The sequence below is a fragment of the Drosophila subpulchrella genome, chromosome 3L (genome assembly GCF_014743375.2).
Source record: "Drosophila subpulchrella strain 33 F10 #4 breed RU33 chromosome 3L, RU_Dsub_v1.1 Primary Assembly, whole genome shotgun sequence".
NCBI classification, from domain to species: Eukaryota; Metazoa; Arthropoda; class Insecta; order Diptera; family Drosophilidae; genus Drosophila; species Drosophila subpulchrella.
Genome location: NC_050612.1, coordinates 5462426 through 5482596, shown reverse-complemented (window position 1 = coordinate 5482596; position 20171 = coordinate 5462426). Strand labels below are relative to the sequence as shown.

The following is a 20171-nucleotide window of genomic DNA, read 5'->3' as shown; positions in this document are numbered from 1 at the left end:
TTTACTCTAGCATCAAAACTGTAGAAGCCACAGTTTTGGGCGGTTTGTGGGCGTTAGAGTGGGCGTGGCACTCTACTGAAACAAACTTGCGCTGCGGAAGAAGCTCAGGAATCTGCTCGCCAAATCTCAATAGCCTAGCTCTCATAGTTTCCAAGATCTCAGCGTTCATCCGGACAGACAGACGGACAGACGGACAGACGGACAGACGGACAGACGGACATGGCTAGATCGACTCGGCTAGTGATCCTGACCAAGAATATATATACTTTATGGGGTCGGAAACGCTTCCTTCTGCCTGTTACATACTTTCCGACGAATCTAGTATACCCTTTTACTCTACGAGTAACGGGTATAATAACATGAAACATAACAGAAATAAGGAAGTTAACAAATTTATAACAGTGTCAGTTCGACATTATTGTTTTAGGACACGGGTACGATGACGTCCTCGTGCCCAGAGATCGCCAGGGTGCCGACGCTTCAGTCTTCTTCTCGTTGAAGTTGGGTTTGCCAGGGATGCTGCTAGATGGTTGGTGTGGGCTAGTAGACGGTCGTTGTAATGGCTTGAGTGCATGTTAATCTGCTCTCGCATGCCTAATCGCGATAAATCTGTAATGAGGCGGTAGAGCTCTCGACTCCGATTAGAGCGGTAGTGAGTTCGATTCTCGCAGCGACCAAGAATATTTTCTCAAAAAGTAAGTTGTGTTTGATTATTATGATTCTAATTAGCAATTCACCGAGACGCGTTGAGCGCCCTCTCAAAAATTGTTACCCAACCGCCATTGACCCTCGTTTTAGGGCGATTTCCATGTTTTTAGGGCGATATTACCGTAAAGTTTCCAAGAGTGTAATAACAGTAGAATCAGTATATGTATACATGAATATTTATTTGTATGTATATGTATAAATATCTATAGATACTTTCATATCGTTACTATTGTAGTCCGTATCCTGTACTTAAATATAGAAACATTTTTCTAGGATTTTAATTAAAAACAAGGAAGAACGCTATAATCGAGTACCTCGACTATCAGATACCCGTTACTCAGCTAAAGGGACGAAAGGGAAATGGAGATATGCAAACAGCAAAGTGAGATTGAAATGCACCACCTACCGGCGGTAGACAGATTTAAGCGTTATGGGCGTTAGAGTGGGCGTGGCAAATTTTTTGTATCAATCGATAGCTATTGACGAGACCAATACAATTCAGTTAAAATTTTGTATCTAGCATGAAAATTGTGGGCGCCACAGGTTTGGGCTGTTTGTTTCGCGTAACAAACTTGCGCTGCGTTTGAGGCTAATATATCTAAATCTTAGATCCCAATTCTCTATCTTTGATAGTTTCCGAGATATCCACGATCATACTTACGATTTTTTAAAGATTGTGGGCGTTAAAGTGGGCGTGGCAAACTTTTTTTTGGGTGAATCGATAAGTATTGATAAGAGCAATACATTTCAGTTCAAATTTTTATTCTAACATCAAAACTGTATGAGCCATAGTTTTGGGCGGTTTGTGGGCGTTAAAGTGGGCGTGGCACGCTGCTGAATCAAACTTGCGCTGCGTAAGCTCAGGAATCTGCTCTGCAAATCTCAATAGCCTAGCTCTTATAGTTTCCGAGATCTGAGCGTTCATCCGGACGGACGGACAGACGGATGGACGGACAGACGGACAATAAGAACACATTTTTAAGTGTACTTTCTTTATGTTTACGAAAAGCTAAAAGTATAATGTAAGCTCCAAGTCTCTGTTTAAAATTCATATTCTTCTGTACACATAAACCAGTATAATTTAAATATCGTTCCATTATTCACTTAGCACTCAAAAGTTCATTACCCCGGTCTCGACTGCTCAGCGACCTTGACATAATTACAAATTTTTGTCGACAACAACATCAAAACACACCATTTTGGCCACTCTTAAATATAACGCATCCAGCGACGGCGGCCGGTGGCCAATAACTTGTCCACTGGCTACGTGATGTGCATCCGGAAACATTGGAGTGCGAGTGGGCAGTCACAACAGTTGTTTATGGCCACGAACGGCTGACAGTAGCTAATTCAATTAAAATTGCCCGGTAGCATCACAGTATCTCCGTTGCCCAATAAAACCCTTGTAGTTCTTTCGATTTCATTTAATTTGTATATAATTATCGATCAGTCAAAGTTCTTACAGCAGAACTGGAGCGGCAGCCGGAAACGCACTATAGGCCAGCGAAGAAGTGTAGGCCAAAGGGGAGGAATAAGCCAGAGGAGCAGCTGCGTACTTGGCGACCACTGGAGCAGCCACGGGAGCAATCACTGGAGCATCGGCGATTCCATTGTAGTTCCTGGTGATCACCTGGCTGCTGGTGGCGGTCACGACTGGAGCAGGAGCAGCAAAGGCCAGGGGAGCAGAGTAGGCCAGGGGAGCAGTGTAGGCCAGAGGAGCACCCAGGAGTCCGGGCTTGGCAGCAACGCAGGCGACGATGGCCAGGATGACAACAGCCTGTGGATAAACCAATTGAGTTAATATAAGCCTACGAAGATGCTTCTTTGAAGAACTTACGTATTTTAACATGGTGGCTTTATTTCTTTGATTTGCTTCTTCGGAAGGCTAGAAACTGTTTGATGTCCAACTGCTCTTGGTGGAGCATATTTATACCCAAAACCTTACTCCGCTCTGACTCATGTGCGCATTCAGTTCATTTAAATGCTGCGACAGTATCCCGTTACCGTTTGCACTTTACCATACTTTATGTGATTTCCCACTGCCGAATGTGGAATATCTGTTGGTGGCCAATGGATTCGATGGCCTGAGGTCACAGACGCAGTCTTAGGTGTATAAATAGCGACATAAAGTGTTCAACGACATCACACAAGTTCAAGTTTTCGAACCGAAAGCACCAAAAATCAACCATCACAATGTTCAAATCCGTGAGTTTGAGGATTTCATATTGAGTCTAGTTTTCTAACTGTTTTTATTTACAGGCTGTTGTCTTACTGGCCATCGTTGCCTGCGTTGCTGCCAAGCCCGGACTCCTGGGTGCTCCTCTGGCCTACACTGCTCCCCTGGCCTTTGCTGCTCCTGCTCCAGTCGTGACCGCCACCAGCAGCCAGGTGATCGCCAGGAACTACAATGGAATCGCCGCTGCTCCAGTGATTGCTCCCGTGGCTGCTCCAGTGGTCGCCAAGTACGCAGCTGCTCCTCTGGCTGCTCCTTTGGCCTATTCCTCCCCCTTGGCTTACTCCTCTCCCTTAGCGTATTCCACCCCCCTTAGCTACGCCGCTGCTCACGCACCTCTGTTTATCTAAATCAAACTGTGATCACCTAGGAGAAATCATATAAATTTAATATAAAGGAATGTTGCCACAAAGTTTAGCTTTTTATATCGGTTGGTAAAGAAGAAACGACTTCTTTTAATATCCCGCTCTTATCTTAAACATAACGCCCACAAATCGTCCATATGAACGCTGATATCTCGAAAAAGGTGGAGAGTTGGGATCTCAGACTTAGATTCCTTAGCTTCATACGCATACGTAAAGTACCACCTACCCGCGAATTCAATATATTGTTAGACAGATTTAAGCGCTATGGGCGTTGAAATGGGGGTGGCAAGCTTTTAATTTCAATTCAATTCAATTGACAGGTATCGAGATCACAGGGACATGGCTGGATCGATTCGGCTGGTGATATTGATCAAGAATATATATTGCATATGTACTTCATGGAATCAGAAACGCTTTCTTCTACCTGTTCCACGCTATACCCAAACTGTATACTTTTTACTCTAGCCATGTCCCTTTGTCCGTCTGTCCGTGTGAACGCTTTGGCTTCGGAAACTACAAGAGGTAGAGGGTTGAGATTTCAGATATAGGTTCCTTATTTTCGTACGCAGCGCAAGTTTGTTACGCGAACATGCCACGCCTACTCTGGCACCTTCGAACCGCCCAAAACAGTGGCTGCTACAGTTTGAGTGCTAGAAAAAATGTTTGCGCCCACAAATCGCCCACCAAATTCAAAAAATCGTTAATTTGAGCGGCGATAATTTCGAAACTATTAATATAGAGAACTGGGAATTCAGATTTAGATCCCTTAGCTTTGTTCGCAAACATGCCAAGACCACTCTGACGCCCACAAGCCGCCCAAAAATGTGGCCATCACAATTTTCATGCTAGAAAAAATTCTAACTGAAATGTATTTGAAAGTCAATACTTATCGTCAATACCTATCCTAAACAATATATTGAAATCGAGGGTAGGTGGCGCTTTACAATATCGCATTGCTGCTGGCATATCTGATAGTCGAGGCACTAGAGTCTAGCGTTCTTTCTTGTTTTATTAAGAACTGTTTCAGCTGGGGATTATTAAACGACAATTGCTAAGGCAGCCACACTGAAACAGTTGTTGTTGTTGAAAAATTTGACGTTTGACAATTCAGTACAATATTTTTTCTTGCACGATGTCACGTCCGCAGAAAATTAATGTGGATAATCCTTAGAATTGGGAAGGACATACACCTGACTGCAAGAGGAGTTTATAAAAGTCTTTTTCATATGCTTTTTCGATATGCTGAAGAAGATTACTTCATATGACAATGGAACTAAAGTAAATTAGCCAATGAAGATCCCTAAAAAAAGGCAAGGACAAGCGGATGAATTCCGATTCAAACAAGTCTTTGGACAGGTAGGCACTGTACTGATTATTTCTTTGAAGGCTGAGCTTGAATGTTTGCCTTACTTATAACATGGATTTTCTTCCATTTAGCGCCTTTGGATGCCGATAGAACCAGAAATAAACAAACCCTTACAAACAGACACCTCCTCTGAACTTCTTATGTCCTGGTAAGCCATCTGTGGTAAAGTAAGTAAATAACTTAGTTTAAACAAAAATTTTAGCACACCGGTTTTAAAACCAGGAGAACTTTTAACCAACGCAAGTGATCGTCGTCAAGAATCCAAAGCCACCACCTAATTCATCTACACTCAAAAAAAAAATCACCATAAATATTAGAAATTCGCCCGTGATTTTAAAACGCCATTGAATTAAGAAATATTTTCTTGATTATAGAAAAAGTTTCTAAAATTTACGGAATTTCGCCATATTTTTTTTTTCTTTGTAAAGAAGAAGAGGAAGAATAAAAATTTTTCTTTAACTAATGGCGAATTTTTCTTGATTTTTTTTCTTGAAATAATGGTAAATTCTTACTTAAATTTAGTAAAGAAATACCCATATTTTAAGGAAAAAGTGACTTTTTTTTATACATTTTGATGGTGGTCTAGCTGGTAAAGACGTCCGGTCAATAAATAATCGTACAAAAGTACCTGGTTCGAGCCCACGCCACGGCTAGTCTACCCTTTGTTTATTTATTTTTCTTTTTTTTTTAATTTATTTAATTTTTATTCTTATTAGTTTCACTTTTCTATTTACCAAATTGTTTAAACGGTTGTTAAAAGAGTTTAGATTAGAATAAACGTTATTGGTATGCGTAAAGCTGGACCAAAAGCACCATAGCCCTCTTTAGTCATTGTATGACAAGAAGCACGCGTGGCCGAATGGTTAAGACGTCTGGCTATGGTGTGAGCAGTTGCGGGTTCGAGTTCACGCCGGGGTTGTCTGAGGTAAGGATTTTTCCAATTGTTATTTATATGTTTATAAAAAGTATTTATATAAAATAAATCTTACATAAATACAGGTAAATATAAAAATGTATATACTATATTACCATGTAATAATTGCCTTTAAAATTAGAAACGGTTTTATCCATTTAAAATCCAAAATTGGTATACAAAACCAACCAAATTCCTCAAATGTAGAAAAAGGTAATCTTACAAAATAAATATTTTTTTCTTATTTTAAGAAAATTTTCCTTAATTTTAAGGTTATTTACCATACATTTAAGAAAAATTTGTCATTATTTCCAGAAATGGCAAACCATAAATTCAAGAAAATTATTTACTTAAAATAAAGGCGAGTCGCCGTTGGCTCAAAATCATAGGCGATTTTCTTGATTTAAGGGCGAATTTCTTGATTTAAGGGCGAATTTTTTTTTGGGTGTAGGATAGTCAAGACCCACCGATTACCCAATAATTACAACGTGAAACAGGAGCCGATAGATCGCAGGTCGGTGCCAAAACCTGCTGCCATCGATAATGGCACTAAAGTCGTTAATTACCGCAACTTCCGACACCATCCCCATCAAATGCCATTTCTAGTCAATGAGAAGAGTGACAAGCTAACGTCCACGAATCCAAGAGTCATTGATCTCAGACGCGAGATAGCCAAGAAGCAGATAAGGCCCTGATGTCCAAAAAGGTGCATCAAATTGTGTCCCCCGGAGAATGTTTGGCAGAATAGATCCACAGTTCGCCTTGAGGATATCATTGACAAAAACATGTCAAAATACCCTTTAACCCTTTCTTCAACACTTCATCCCCCTCAGCCGTGGTCATGGCAAGCACTTGGATCATTCCCGACTTATAGAGTCTAGCTGACACTCCGGGCATATTCTTATTCACATAGTAGACGAAGTTAATTTCACGAAGGAGTGGTTCTGAGGAAAGGGCGCAGACCTCACTAAATTTCTGCAAATTTACGCTCCAAGGATAGTGTAAGAGCCTTGAGATTCACCACTTCCATAGTCTTCTCCACCAACATTGCGCTACTTCTTCCGTTGATAGTCATCACAATGCCATTGGCTCATATCCAGCCTATCTGCGTGGCGTCATATCGCATTTCTATCACATCCGACTTAGATGTTAGACATATATGTCTTGTGTGATCGAAGTGCGACAGGAATAAGGAAATGCCCGGACTGACAGCTGGACTTTTAGAGTCGGGAGTGATGCAAGTGTTTCCCATGACCACGGCTGAGGCGGATGATGTGTTGAAGAAACTGTTCCTGCATTCGGCTAGTTTTTAAAGGCTTGAAAGATGTACCGAAATAAACAAAAAAGTGTTCACGCAATCATTTATAGAATCCATTTTCATAATTCCGAGTAAGGCGCTTGGGGATATAAAAATGTTACTGTGGACGGCAGTTCACAAGAGTCTACAATAAATGTATAGCCGCAAATTGAAAAAACACAATGAAATCGCCGCTGCTCCAGTGGTCGGCAAGTACGCAGCTGCTCCTTTGGCCTATTTTTATACCCGTTACTGGTAGAGTAAAAGGGTATACTAGATTCGTCGGAAAGTATGTAACAGGCAGAAGGAAGCGTTTCCGACCCCATAAAGTGTATATATTCATGATCAGGATCACAAGCCGAGTCGATCTAGCCATGTCCGTCTGTCCGTCTGAACAATGAGACCTCGGAAACTATAAGAGTTACAATACTTGGATTAGGCATGCAGATTCCTGAGGTTCCTGCGCAGCGCAAGTTTGTTTCAGCAGAGTACCACGCCCACTCTAACGCCCACAAACCGCCCAAGCCTGTGGCACCCAAAATTTTCATGCTAGATAAAAAATTTTAACTGAAATGTATTGGTCTCATCAATACCTATCGATTGTTCCAAAAAAATACTTTGCCACGCCCACTCTAACGCCCACAACGCTTAAATCTGTCTACCGCCGGTAGGTGGCGCATCTTAATCTCGCTTTGCTGCTTGCATATCTCCATTTTCCTTTGGTCCCTTTAGCTGAGTAACGGGTATCTGATAGTCGAGGTAATCGACTATAGCGTTCTTCCTTGTTTTAAAATGAAATTTTCTTTTTGACTAAAAACTGGAATTTTTAAGCCAAGGATGACGGATAAATAAACTGCGAATTGAGTAGAAGAAGAAGTACTATAAAATTTAGAATCATTAGTCTAGTCTAGTCTAGTATTAATTGGAGTCTTAGTTTTTTTTGGCTTTGACGATTCGAAGAATATGCGGTGTTATAATAAAACAAGGAAGAACGCTATAGTCGAGTACCTCGACTATCAGATACCCGTTACTCAGCTAAAGGGACCAAAGGGAAATGGAGATATGCAAGCTGCAAAGCGAGATTTAAATGCGCCACCTACCGGCGGAAGACAGATTTAAGCATTGTGGGCGTTAGGGTAGGCGTGGCAAATTTTTTTTTGGATCAATCGATAGGCATTGACGAGACCAATACATTTCAGATAAAATTTTTAATCTAGCATACAAATTGTGGGCGCCAAAGGCTTGGGCGGTTTGTGAGCGTTAGAGTGGGCGTGGCATATTTGCGTAACAAACTTGCGCTGCGCACAAGGCTACGGAATCTAAATCTGAAATCCCAATACTCTATCTTTGATAGTTTCCGAGATATCCGCGTTCATATTTACGATTTTTTGAAGTTTGTGGGCGGTTTGTGGGCGTTAGAGTGGGCGTGGCAAACTTTTTTTTCAATTCATTTCAGTTTAAATTTTTACTCTAGCATCAAAACTGTAGAAGCCACAGTTTTGGGCGGTTTGTGGGCGTTAGAGTGGGCGTGGCACTCTACTGAAACAAACTTGCGCTGCGTAAGAAGCTCAGGAATCTGCTCGCCAAATCTCAATAGCCTAGCTTTTATAGTTTCCAAGAACTCAGCGTTCATCCAGACAGACAGACGGACAGACGGACAGACGGACAGACGGACAGACGGACAGACGGACAGACGGACAGACGGACAGACGGACAGACGGACATGGCTAGATCGACTCGGCTAGTGATCCTGACCAAGAATATATATACTTTATGGGGTCGGAAACGCTTCCTTCTGCCTGTTACATACTTTCCGACGAATCTAGTATACCCTTTTACTCTACGAGTAACGGGTATAATTAGCTTTACTAGGATTGCAACTGAAATTTAATTTGTAGTGTCACGGAACAATACATTTCAAAGCATTTTAAAATATCTAATCCAGAGAAATCTTTTTTTTATTAAAACATTTTTTGGCATTCAAAATAACAAGCTTTTCAAAATGACATCCTATAAATTTTGCTTCTTCTTGCCGATGAGGGTCCCTGAACAGCTAAGGAGGCGCTCTACTGGTGCATAAGAAGGCAAGGTGAAGTAACAAGATTTCCCAGCAACTTAAATATATAATTAATGACGAGTGCTAGGCTATCGTTGATCGTCATTGATTATGAATTGCTGTTCCTGGGAAATCGGGTCACTACACTGCTGCAGCCAATCCTGAATTGCTGCCTCATCTTGGGGCTTCGGCAGGACTGATCCAATATCTTTAACATTAAGAAAATCGGGACGCTCTGGTTTAAGCTCATTCAGTTGCACTTCTTTCGTGATGATTTCATCGTATACACGATGACACGATTATGCGGCTCCACAGCATTAATTTATCGAGGTAATTCTTCAATTACCATAACATCCGTTGCCCGCGTCGGAAGAAGAATTTTGGACTGTAACAGGTCAAAAAGGACGTCTCGATTTTTCTCATGGTGGGAAAAAGATATTTGAGCTCTAACAGGTTCCTTTTTTCCATGGTCTTTTGCTAAGCTTAATAGCTTATCAAACTCTTCAATATCGCTGTGATCTCTATGGCTTACTTTTCCTCACCAATAGTTATGTTATTAAAGACGATTTCTGCACCGTGAACGCGACGATACTGGATATTATTGATAGACTTCCTGCCTATTTCCCAGTTGGAAAGTGCCGTTGCAGAAATTTTTTTTTTCTTGAGGAACTCATTTTGAGGAAGACCCTTCGGACATAAGGCATTCCAGGTATTTTTGAGGTAACAATTTTGATTTCTTCTGACCATTGATACAACATGCTTCCAACGGCGGCACCAAGCCCTCCTTCAGATTTTTGAAGTGCTTTCAAATATCGAGATCCCCTGGACGTCAACATTCAAAACGGCACTATAGAATGGGGCTACTAAAATGGTTTTAAAAACTAAGTTATTTATCTTATTTAGTACAGATTGCTTACCAGAACAAAATAAGTTCAGAGGAGTTGTCTGTTTGTAAGGGTTTCTTTATTTCTGCTTCTTCTATCGGCATAAAGGCGCTAAATGGAAGAAAAGCCATATTTTTATAATTCCGGAAAACAATCTAGCTGATCATCTTTTAAAGGAAATAATTTGTTAGGTGCCTACCTGCCCAAAGACTTCTTTGACTCTTTATGGCTTGTAGAGGGTTTTTCATTGCTGCTTCTTAATTTACTTTTATCCTCACTGTCACCTGAAATAACCTTTTTCAGCATATCATCGCTGAACAAGTGTTTTATAAACTCCTCGTCAACATCTGATTCTGAGTCAGATGAATTCGTGCAGTCAGGCGTATTTCCTTAACAATTCGACGGAGTATCCTATAATTTTCGACAGACGTGACATCGTGCGAGAAAAAATATTATACCGATTTGTCAGCCGTCAAGTTTTCAACAACTCTATTAGTGTGGCTGAGTTAGCAATTGTCGTTTGACCCCTATCGAAAAGAGTGGTTAACTGAAAATATGTTTAGGATATTCCCTAAACCGTTGGAAAACTTGGTCATCTGGTTATCAGGTGCTCCGTACAAACTGAATTTTCAAACATTTTAGCAATTCAACAACATTGTGTCTGTTGAATTACTTAATTCTAGAGTTAGTACCTTATTTTTAAAAGGTCATGGAAACTCAGTAACGTTCTACTAGGGTATTTTGCATTTGGGGAAAAGTACATACTTGATTCATATCACTGACATCACTGATCTGTTTCGTGTCCGTGTGAACGCTGTGTTCTCAAATGTGCCACGCTAACTCTAACGCCGACAAACCGCCCAAACAATATTGCTAGAATTAACATTTAGGAATAAATGTATTGACTAGGCGTTAGAGTCAATCTATCGATGATCTAAAAAAACTATCCATTCCCACTCTAACACCCATTTTGTTAAAATCTGTCTGTTGCCCACATTTTGTAACTATTTTGTAAAAGTATAATAAATAATAAATAATAATAATAAATAAAATAAATTAATCATTTCCGGGGTGAAGAAAAAATCTCTTGCAACCCCTGAAAATATCAAATTATTTCATGGTAGTTTTTCACGCATTTAAAAGGCTTTAACACCTTAATTCAATTGCCTCTTTTTATTGACCATGGGACGGCATATTAAATAAAACCAATTGTTTTTACTTATCCATCTAAAAAGCAAACATCTTTTTGCCGACATTCGACATTAAATTAAATTTATATGTATTCTCGTAGGTGATCACAGTTCGATTTAGATAAACAGAGATGCGTGAGCAGAGGCGTAGCTAAGGGGGGCGGAGTAAGCCAAGTGGGAGGAATAGGCCAAAGGAGCAGTCAGAGATGCAGCTACGTACTTGGCGAACACTGGAGCAGCCACGGGAGCAATCACTGGAGCAGCGGCGATAAAAATTGCAACCCGTTTTAGTTCATTATGAGAAGCATTTCACTGCTTACTTGAATGCTCAAAACTATGCAACAGTAATTTGAAAAGATCTAATTTGATACTACTAGATATACCCGTTACTCGTAGAGTAAAAGGGTATACTAGATTCGTCGGAAAGTATGTAACAGGCAGAAGGAAGCGTTTCCGACCCCATAAAATATATATATTCTTGATCAGGATCATTAGCCGAGTCGATCTAGCCATGTCCGTCTGTCTGTCTGTCCGGATGAACGCTGAGATCTCGAAAACTATGAGAGCTAGGCTATTGAGATTTGGCATGCAGATTCCTGAGCTTCTTACGCAGCGCAAGTTTGTTTTAGCAATGTGCCACGCCCACTCTGACGCCCACAAACCGCCCAAAACTGTGGCTGCTGCAGTTTTGATGCTAGAATAAAACTTTTAACTGAAATGTATTGTTCTCATCAATACCTATCGATTGACTAAAAAAAGTTTGCCACGCCCTCTTTAACGCCCACAAACTTCAAAAAATCGTAAATATGAACGCGGATATCTCGGAAACTATCAAAGATAGAGAATTGGGATATCAGATTTAGATTCCGTAGCTTTGAGCGCAGCGCAAGTTTGTTACGCGAATATGTTACGCCCACTCTAACGCCCACAACCCGTCCAAGCCTGTGGCGCCCACAATTTTCGTTCTAGATAAAAAATTTTAACTGAAATGTATCTCGTCAATGCCTATCGATTGACCCAAAAAATGTTTGCCACCCCCACTCTAACGCCCATAACTCTTAAATCTGTCTACCGCCCACATAACCATATATTGAGATCGCGGGTAGGTGGCGCATTTCAATCTCGCTTTGCTGCTTGCATATCTCCATTTTTTTTGTCCCTTTAGGTAAGTAACGTTTATCTGATAGTCGTTAGTAAGCTGACCGCAGAAAGATGTGAGGCAAAATTGCAGCGGCTCAGAGGAAACTTCGGGTCCAACTGGCCGCTCCTATTTCTTGGGTCTCAGCCGCAATCGGAGCAAAAAATGGCCAACTTCCCCTAAGACTTGCACTTAGCCCGCACAAATGTTTGGTCGCCATCCCAAAATCCTCTGACTGAGCCGGAGATGAAACTGAAGCCAAGGCTGAAACTGAAGCTTCAGTGTGCTGTAAGTGGATTTGTGGACCCGGGCATCCATGTGTCTCATTTCGGGAATGAGGGAAATGGGGAAATGCAGATCTTCTGCCCTGCATAATAGGGTTAATAAATGTGCTAAGCACTCCTTATTTAAATTCATAGCGTTCACCTTAATTAAGTGAGTGAAATATAAGCCGTTTGAAGGTCCTACCCCCACCCGCCAGATGCATACAGAAAAAGAAAATCCATCTACATTTTAACGCAATTAAAATAAAATAAAGTTCAATGTAAGCTCAGCGTAAATGTTCAATTTACGTTTAAGTCTCCGCCGTGCACTAAGAAATATACCAAAAACACTTTTTTATTCCACAAAAATATCAAAAATCACATCAGATATTTTGATGAGCGATACTATCAATATTGGGTCCAAGCCATCGATGTTTTCTCAATTTGAAAACCATCGGTAGTGCTATCGCTTGATTAATTTGATCAAATATATTAAATAGGTGCAATCAAAAAGTTCCTGCTACTATTTTTTCTTTTTGATTACCCTTATTATCAAGCAAAATCAACTCTTAACGAGGTAAAGATAAGATGGAAGCAGTAACGAGTGCCATGACTATCACATACCCGTTACATAACTAACCATTTTACCTTATTAAGTAATGGTCCGACTTAAAACATTTTTGACAATTTCTAACGCAGCAACACTGATAGAGTTGATGAAAAATTTGACGTCTGAAAATTCAGTGCAATATTTTTTCTGGCTCGGTGTCACGTCCGTCGTAAATCAAAGTTGATGTCTTTTAACAGGTAGGAAATTTTCAGATCATTTTATTGATAGCTGAAAGTTTTCCGAACTTATAACAAATGAATTTTCTTTAGTGTAGCGCTTTAATGACTATTGAAGATGCAGAAATAAATAAACCGGTTCAAGCAGACACCTCCTGTGAACTTCTTTTGTCCTGGTAAGCCTTCTATAGTAAATTAGGTAAATAATTATCGGTTTTAAAACCATTTTAGTGCCCCGACTCTAGAGCCGACTCTAGAACCCAACAAGTAATGTCTTCAAGGTGACGTTTTGAGTTTTTACATCCAGGGGACGAGACCTCAATGCCATAACCAAATTCTTCTAGGGTAGTCAATGAGCCAATGGCACCACCGATAATGGCACTGGAGTCGTTATATGACCGCATTTTCCGACCCAAAAAGCCCATTCATATGAACCATGTGGATGTGTATGGTTCTGATCTGCCAACTTCAGAGGAGCTAAAGGAGTCCTTGGTCCCGCCGTTGGAAGCAGAGTGGCCCCTATGTTGTATGGAAGGTCAGAAGAAATCCAAACGTCCACCTCAAGAAGAGTCCTTGAAGAGGTTGATATGCTGTTGGGCCTAGCTAGAGACCATGAAAAAAACGGCACGTCATGTTTAACCTGTTAAAGCCCAAAAATCTTACCACGCAGGCGAAGGATGTTATAAAAAAGCCTCGTATGGCAAAGTCGATGATGCGGAGCCGCAGTTGAGAAAACGTGTGCACGATGAATTGATTCGCTTTGGCGTTTGGTGGGACGTTGAGGACATCGAGGACTTCGAGGAAGTTTTTGACCAATATATGACGGAGAATACAATCCAAACGACCCCTTGCCAAGTGGAACCAGCAATAAGGCGAGCGTTTGGGCAGAACGTTGGTGCTTCCGCCCTTACCAGTTCATCTGGAGTAGTGCCTCCAGATGACCATGTAAGGGCGGATGCACCAACGTTATCCCCAAATGCTTCGCCGACTTGACGTCATATTGCTCATTCCACTTGGCCAAGAGTCGTTTGGCTTGCGGAACCTTTTTTCCGTCATATAGTGGTCAAAACTCTCCTCCAAGTCCTCGACGGTCTAAGACGTCCCACTAAACGTCAAAGCGAGCCCTATCGGTTGCACATTCAAATGAAGTTTTGCAAACTGTTCTGCATCTTGCAAATAAACAGAAATTTGGATATTGATATGGTTTCAAGAGCCTGGATAACACCGTTTACAATAGCTACATATATGTGATCATGGTTAGTAAGCACATGTCGGGAACGTTTGCCATGACCACGGTCTCAGCCGGTATCGAAACCTCGAAGTCAAAAACAAACCGATATCTAATCCAGCCTTAGAATTACAATGAAAGAAATCGAAGAGAAATGAAGAAGTAACACTGTAGTCGAGTGCTTTTGCTTTCAGATACCCATTACTTTGTTTCAAATTTCAAATAAAATAAAATTTAGAGGCTTATCATTAGCCTGTTTAAAAAAGTTAGTCATAACTTTTAAAATATCAATCGATTGGTACGATTCTCAGCACTTAAATAGGTACTGATCAATCAAATCAGTTTCAGTTTCCACATTTATCGGTGTTTGTGGGCGTTAGATGGGGGGTGGCACCCTGCTGAAAGAAACTTGCGCTGCGCAATACTGCATGCCTAGTCGCGATAAACCTGTGGTGAGGCGGTAGGGCTCTCGACTCCGATTAGATTTTTTTTTTTGTGCTAATATTTATTTAAGCGTTGATCAGCCAACCTAATGGCTATAAAACGCATGGAAATAACAAAGGAAAAACAAGGAAGAACGCTATAGTCGAGTACCTCGACTATCAGATACCCGTTACTCAGCTAAAGGGACCAAAGGGAAATGGAGATATGCAAGCTGCAAAGCGAGATTTAAATGCGCCACCTACCGGCGGAAGACAGATTTAAGCATTGTGGGCGTTAGGGTAGGCGTGGCAAATTTTTTTTTGGATCAATCGATAGGCATTGACGAGACCAATACATTTCAGATAAAATTTTTAATCTAGCATACAAATTGTGGGCGCCAAAGGCTTGGGCGGTTTGTGAGCGTTAGAGTGGGCGTGGCATATTTGCGTAACAAACTTGCGCTGCGCACAAGGCTACGGAATCTAAATCTGAAATCCCAATACTCTATCTTTGATAGTTTCCGAGATATCCGCGTTCATACTTACGATTTTTTGAAGTTTGTGGGCGGTTTGTGGGCGTTAGAGTGGGCGTGGCAAACTTTTTTTTGGGTCAATCGATAGGTATTGATGAGAACAATTCATTTCAGTTTAAATTTTTACTCTAGCATCAAAACTGTAGAAGCCACAGTTTTGGGCGGTTTGTGGGCGTTAGAGTGGGCGTGGCACTCTACTGAAACAAACTTGCGCTGCGTAAGAAGCTCAGGAATCTGCTCGCCAAATCTCAATAGCCTAGCTCTCATAGTTTCCAAGATCTCAGCGTTCATCCGGACAGACAGACGGACAGACGGACAGACGGACAGACGGACAGACGGACATGGCTAGATCGACTCGGCTAGTGATCCTGACCAAGAATATATATACTTTATGGGGTCGGAAACGCTTCCTTCTGCCTGTTACATACTTTCCGACGAATCTAGTATACCCTTTTACTCTACGAGTAACGGGTATAATAACGTGAAACATAACAGAAATAAGGAAGTTAACAAATTTATAACAGTGTCAGTTCGACATTATTGTTTTAGGACACGGGTACGATGACGTCCTCGTGCCCAGAGATCGCCAGGGTGCCGACGCTTCAGTCTTCTTCTCGTTGAAGTTGGGTTTGCCAGGGATGCTGCTAGATGGTTGGTGTGGGCTAGTAGACGGTCGTTGTAACGGCTTGAGTGCATGTTAATCTGCTCTCGCATGCCTAATCGCGATAAATCTGTAATGAGGCGGTAGAGCTCTCGACTCCGATTAGAGCGGTAGTGAGTTCGATTCTCGCAGCGACCAAGAATATTTTCTCAAAAAGTAAGTTGTGTTTGATTATTATGATTCTAATTAGCAATTCACCGAGACGCGTTGAGCGCCCTCTCAAAAATTGTTACCCAACCGCCATTGACCCTCGTTTTAGGGCGATTTCCATGTTTTTAGGGCGATATTACCGTAAAGTTTCCAAGAGTGTAATAACAGTAGAATCAGTATATGTATACATGAATATTTATTTGTATGTATATGTATAAATATCTATAGATACTTTCATATCGTTACTATTGTAGTCCGTATCCTGTACTTAAATATAGAAACATTTTTCTAGGATTTTAATTAAAAACAAGGAAGAACGCTAGAGTCGAGTACCTCGACTATCAGATACCCGTTACTCAGCTAAAGGGACGAAAGGGAAATGGAGATATGCAAACAGCAAAGTGAGATTGAAATGCACCACCTACCGGCGGTAGACAGATTTAAGCGTTATGGGCGTTAGAGTGGGCGTGGCAAATTTTTTGTATCAATCGATAGCTATTGACGAGACCAATACAATTCAGTTAAAATTTTGTATCTAGCATGAAAATTGTGGGCGCCACAGGTTTGGGCTGTTTGTTTCGCGTAACAAACTTGCGCTGCGTTTGAGGCTAATATATCTAAATCTTAGATCCCAATTCTCTATCTTTGATAGTTTCCGAGATATCCACGATCATACTTACGTTTTTTTAAAGATTGTGGGCGTTAAAGTGGGCGTGGCAAACTTTTTTTTGGGTGAATCGATAAGTATTGATAAGAGCAATACATTTCAGTTCAAATTTTTATTCTAACATCAAAACTGTATGAGCCATAGTTTTGGGCGGTTTGTGGGCGTTAAAGTGGGCGTGGCACGCTGCTGAATCAAACTTGCGCTGCGTAAGCTCAGGAATCTGCTCTGCAAATCTCAATAGCCTAGCTCTTATAGTTTCCGAGATCTGAGCGTTCATCCGGACGGACGGACAGACGGATGGACGGACAGACGGACAATAAGAACACATTTTTAAGTGTACTTTCTTTATGTTTACGAAAAGCTAAAAGTATAATGTAAGCTCCAAGTCTCTGTTTAAAATTCATATTCTTCTGTACACATAAACCAGTATAATTTAAATATCGTTCCATTATTCACTTAGCACTCAAAAGTTCATTACCCCGGTCTCGACTGCTCAGCGACCTTGACATAATTACAAATTTTTGTCGACAACAACATCAAAACACACCATTTTGGCCACTCTTAAATATAACGCATCCAGCGACGGCGGCCGGTGGCCAATAACTTGTCCACTGGCTACGTGATGTGCATCCGGAAACATTGGAGTGCGAGTGGGCAGTCACAACAGTTGTTTATGGCCACGAACGGCTGACAGTAGCTAATTCAATTAAAATTGCCCGGTAGCATCACAGTATCTCCGTTGCCCAATAAAACCCTTGTAGTTCTTTCGATTTCATTTAATTTGTATATAATTATCGATCAGTCAAAGTTCTTACAGCAGAACTGGAGCGGCAGCCGGAAACGCACTATAGGCCAGCGAAGAAGTGTAGGCCAAAGGGGAGGAATAAGCCAGAGGAGCAGCTGCGTACTTGGCGACCACTGGAGCAGCCACGGGAGCAATCACTGGAGCATCGGCGATTCCATTGTAGTTCCTGGTGATCACCTGGCTGCTGGTGGCGGTCACGACTGGAGCAGGAGCAGCAAAGGCCAGGGGAGCAGAGTAGGCCAGGGGAGCAGTGTAGGCCAGAGGAGCACCCAGGAGTCCGGGCTTGGCAGCAACGCAGGCGACGATGGCCAGGATGACAACAGCCTGTGGATAAACCAATTGAGTTAATATAAGCCTACGAAGATGCTTCTTTGAAGAACTTACGTATTTTAACATGGTGGCTTTATTTCTTTGATTTGCTTCTTCGGAAGGCTAGAAACTGTTTGATGTCCAACTGCTCTTGGTGGAGCATATTTATACCCAAAACCTTACTCCGCTCTGACTCATGTGCGCATTCAGTTCATTTAAATGCTGCGACAGTATCCCGTTACCGTTTGCACTTTACCATACTTTATGTGATTTCCCACTGCCGAATGTGGAATATCTGTTGGTGGCCAATGGATTCGATGGCCTGAGGTCACAGACGCAGTCTTTGGTGTATAAATAGCGACATAAAGTGTTGAACGACATCACACAAGTTCAAGTTTTCGATCCGAAAGCACCAAAAATCGACCATCACAATGTTCAAATCCGTGAGTTTGAGGATTTCATATTGAGTCTAGTTTTCTAACTGTTTTATCCACAGGCTGTTGTCTTCCTTGCCATCGTTGCCTGCGTTGCTGCCAAGCCCGGACTCCTGGGTGCTCCTCTGGCCTACACTGCTCCCCTGGCCTTTGCTGCTCCTGCTCCAGTCGTGACCGCCACCAGCAGCCAGGTGATCGCCAGGAACTACAATGGAATCGCCGCTGCTCCAGTGATTGCTCCCGTGGCTGCTCCAGTGGTCGCCAAGTACGCAGCTGCTCCTCTGGCTGCTCCTTTGGCCTATTCCTCCCCCTTGGCTTACTCCTCTCCCTTAGCGTATTCCACCCCCCTTAGCTACGCCGCTGCTCACGCACCTCTGTTTATCTAAATCAAACTGTGATCACCTAGGAGAAATCATATAAATTTAATATAAACGAATGTTGCCACAAAGAGTTTAGCTTTTTATATGGGTTGGTAAAGAAGAAATGACTCCTTTTAATATCCCGCCCTTAACTTAAACATAATTTTAGAAAATTTAGTTTGTTACGCGAATGTGCCACGCCCACTCTAACGCCCACAAATCGTCCATATGAACGCTGATATCTCGAAAAAGGTGGAGAGTTGGGATCTCAGACTTAGATTCCTTAGCTTCATACGCATACGTAAAGTACCACCTACCCGCGAATTCAATATATTGTTAGACAGATTTAAGCGCTATGGGCGTTGAAATGGGGGTGGCAAGCTTTTAATTTCAATTCAATTCAATTGACAGGTATCGAGATCACAGGGACATGGCTGGATCGATTCGGCTGGTGATATTGATCAAGAATATATATTGCATATGTACTTCATGGAATCAGAAACGCTTTCTTCTACCTGTTCCACGCTATACCCAAACTGTATACTTTTTACTCTAGCCATGTCCCTTTGTCCGTCTGTCCGTGTGAACGCTTTGGCTTCGGAAACTACAAGAGGTAGAGGGTTGAGATTTCAGATATAGGTTCCTTATTTTCGTACGCAGCGCAAGTTTGTTACGCGAACATGCCACGCCTACTCTGGCACCTTCGAACCGCCCAAAACAGTGGCTGCTACAGTTTGAGTGCTAGAAAAAATGTTTGCGCCCACAAATCGCCCACCAAATTCAAAAAATCGTTAATTTGAGCGGCGATAATTTCGAAACTATTAATATAGAGAACTGGGAATTCAGATTTAGATCCCTTAGCTTTGTTCGCAAACATGCCAAGACCACTCTGACGCCCACAAGCCGCCCAAAAATGTGGCCATCACAATTTTCATGCTAGAAAAAATTCTAACTGAAATGTATTTGAAAGTCAATACTTATCGTCAATACCTATCCTAAACAATATATTGAAATCGAGGGTAGGTGGCGCTTTACAATATCGCATTGCTGCTGGCATATCTGATAGTCGAGGCACTAGAGTCTAGCGTTCTTTCTTGTTTTATTAAGAACTGTTTCAGCTGGGGATTATTAAACGACAATTGCTAAGGCAGCCACACTGAAACAGTTGTTGTTGTTGAAAAATTTGACGTTTGACAATTCAGTACAATATTTTTTCTTGCACGATGTCACGTCCGCAGAAAATTAATGTGGATAATCCTTAGAATTGGGAAGGACATACACCTGACTGCAAGAGGAGTTTATAAAAGTCTTTTTCATATGCTTTTTCGATATGCTGAAGAAGATTACTTCATATGACAATGGAACTAAAGTAAATTAGCCAATGAAGATCCCTAAAAAAAGGCA

At 41.5% G+C, this 20171-nt stretch overlaps 3 protein-coding genes across 4 annotated transcripts; 1 reads left to right on the top strand and 2 right to left on the bottom strand.

Annotated features, from left to right (window-relative positions):
* Positions 1 to 2167: 2167 nt before the first annotated feature.
* Positions 2168 to 2582, bottom strand: LOC119553994 (cuticle protein 63-like). The gene is made up of 2 exons (XM_037864700.1): positions 2546 to 2582; positions 2168 to 2485 (listed from the first exon to the last, which is right to left on the bottom strand). The coding sequence occupies exons 1-2, from the start codon at positions 2555 to 2557 to the stop codon at positions 2168 to 2170; spliced, it is 330 nt and encodes a 109-aa protein (XP_037720628.1). The 5' UTR covers positions 2558 to 2582.
* Positions 2583 to 2880: 298 nt separating this feature from the next.
* Positions 2881 to 18794, top strand: LOC119555144 (cuticle protein 38-like). Of its 2 annotated transcripts, none has more exons than XM_037866371.1 (2): positions 2881 to 2913; positions 18471 to 18794. In XM_037866371.1, exons 1-2 carry the CDS (start codon positions 2902 to 2904, stop codon positions 18792 to 18794), a joined length of 336 nt encoding a protein of 111 aa, XP_037722299.1. In that variant the 5' UTR covers positions 2881 to 2901. The 2 variants fall into 2 exon arrangements, with proteins under 2 accessions (XP_037722299.1, XP_037722298.1); XM_037866370.1 differs by lacking the exon at positions 2881 to 2913 and adding an exon at positions 18386 to 18417.
* LOC119555147 (cuticle protein 63-like) lies at positions 17672 to 18086 on the bottom strand. Its single transcript, XM_037866375.1, has 2 exons — positions 18050 to 18086; positions 17672 to 17989 (listed from the first exon to the last, which is right to left on the bottom strand). The coding sequence occupies exons 1-2, from the start codon at positions 18059 to 18061 to the stop codon at positions 17672 to 17674; spliced, it is 330 nt and encodes a 109-aa protein (XP_037722303.1). The 5' UTR covers positions 18062 to 18086.
* Positions 18795 to 20171: the final 1377 nt, after the last annotated feature.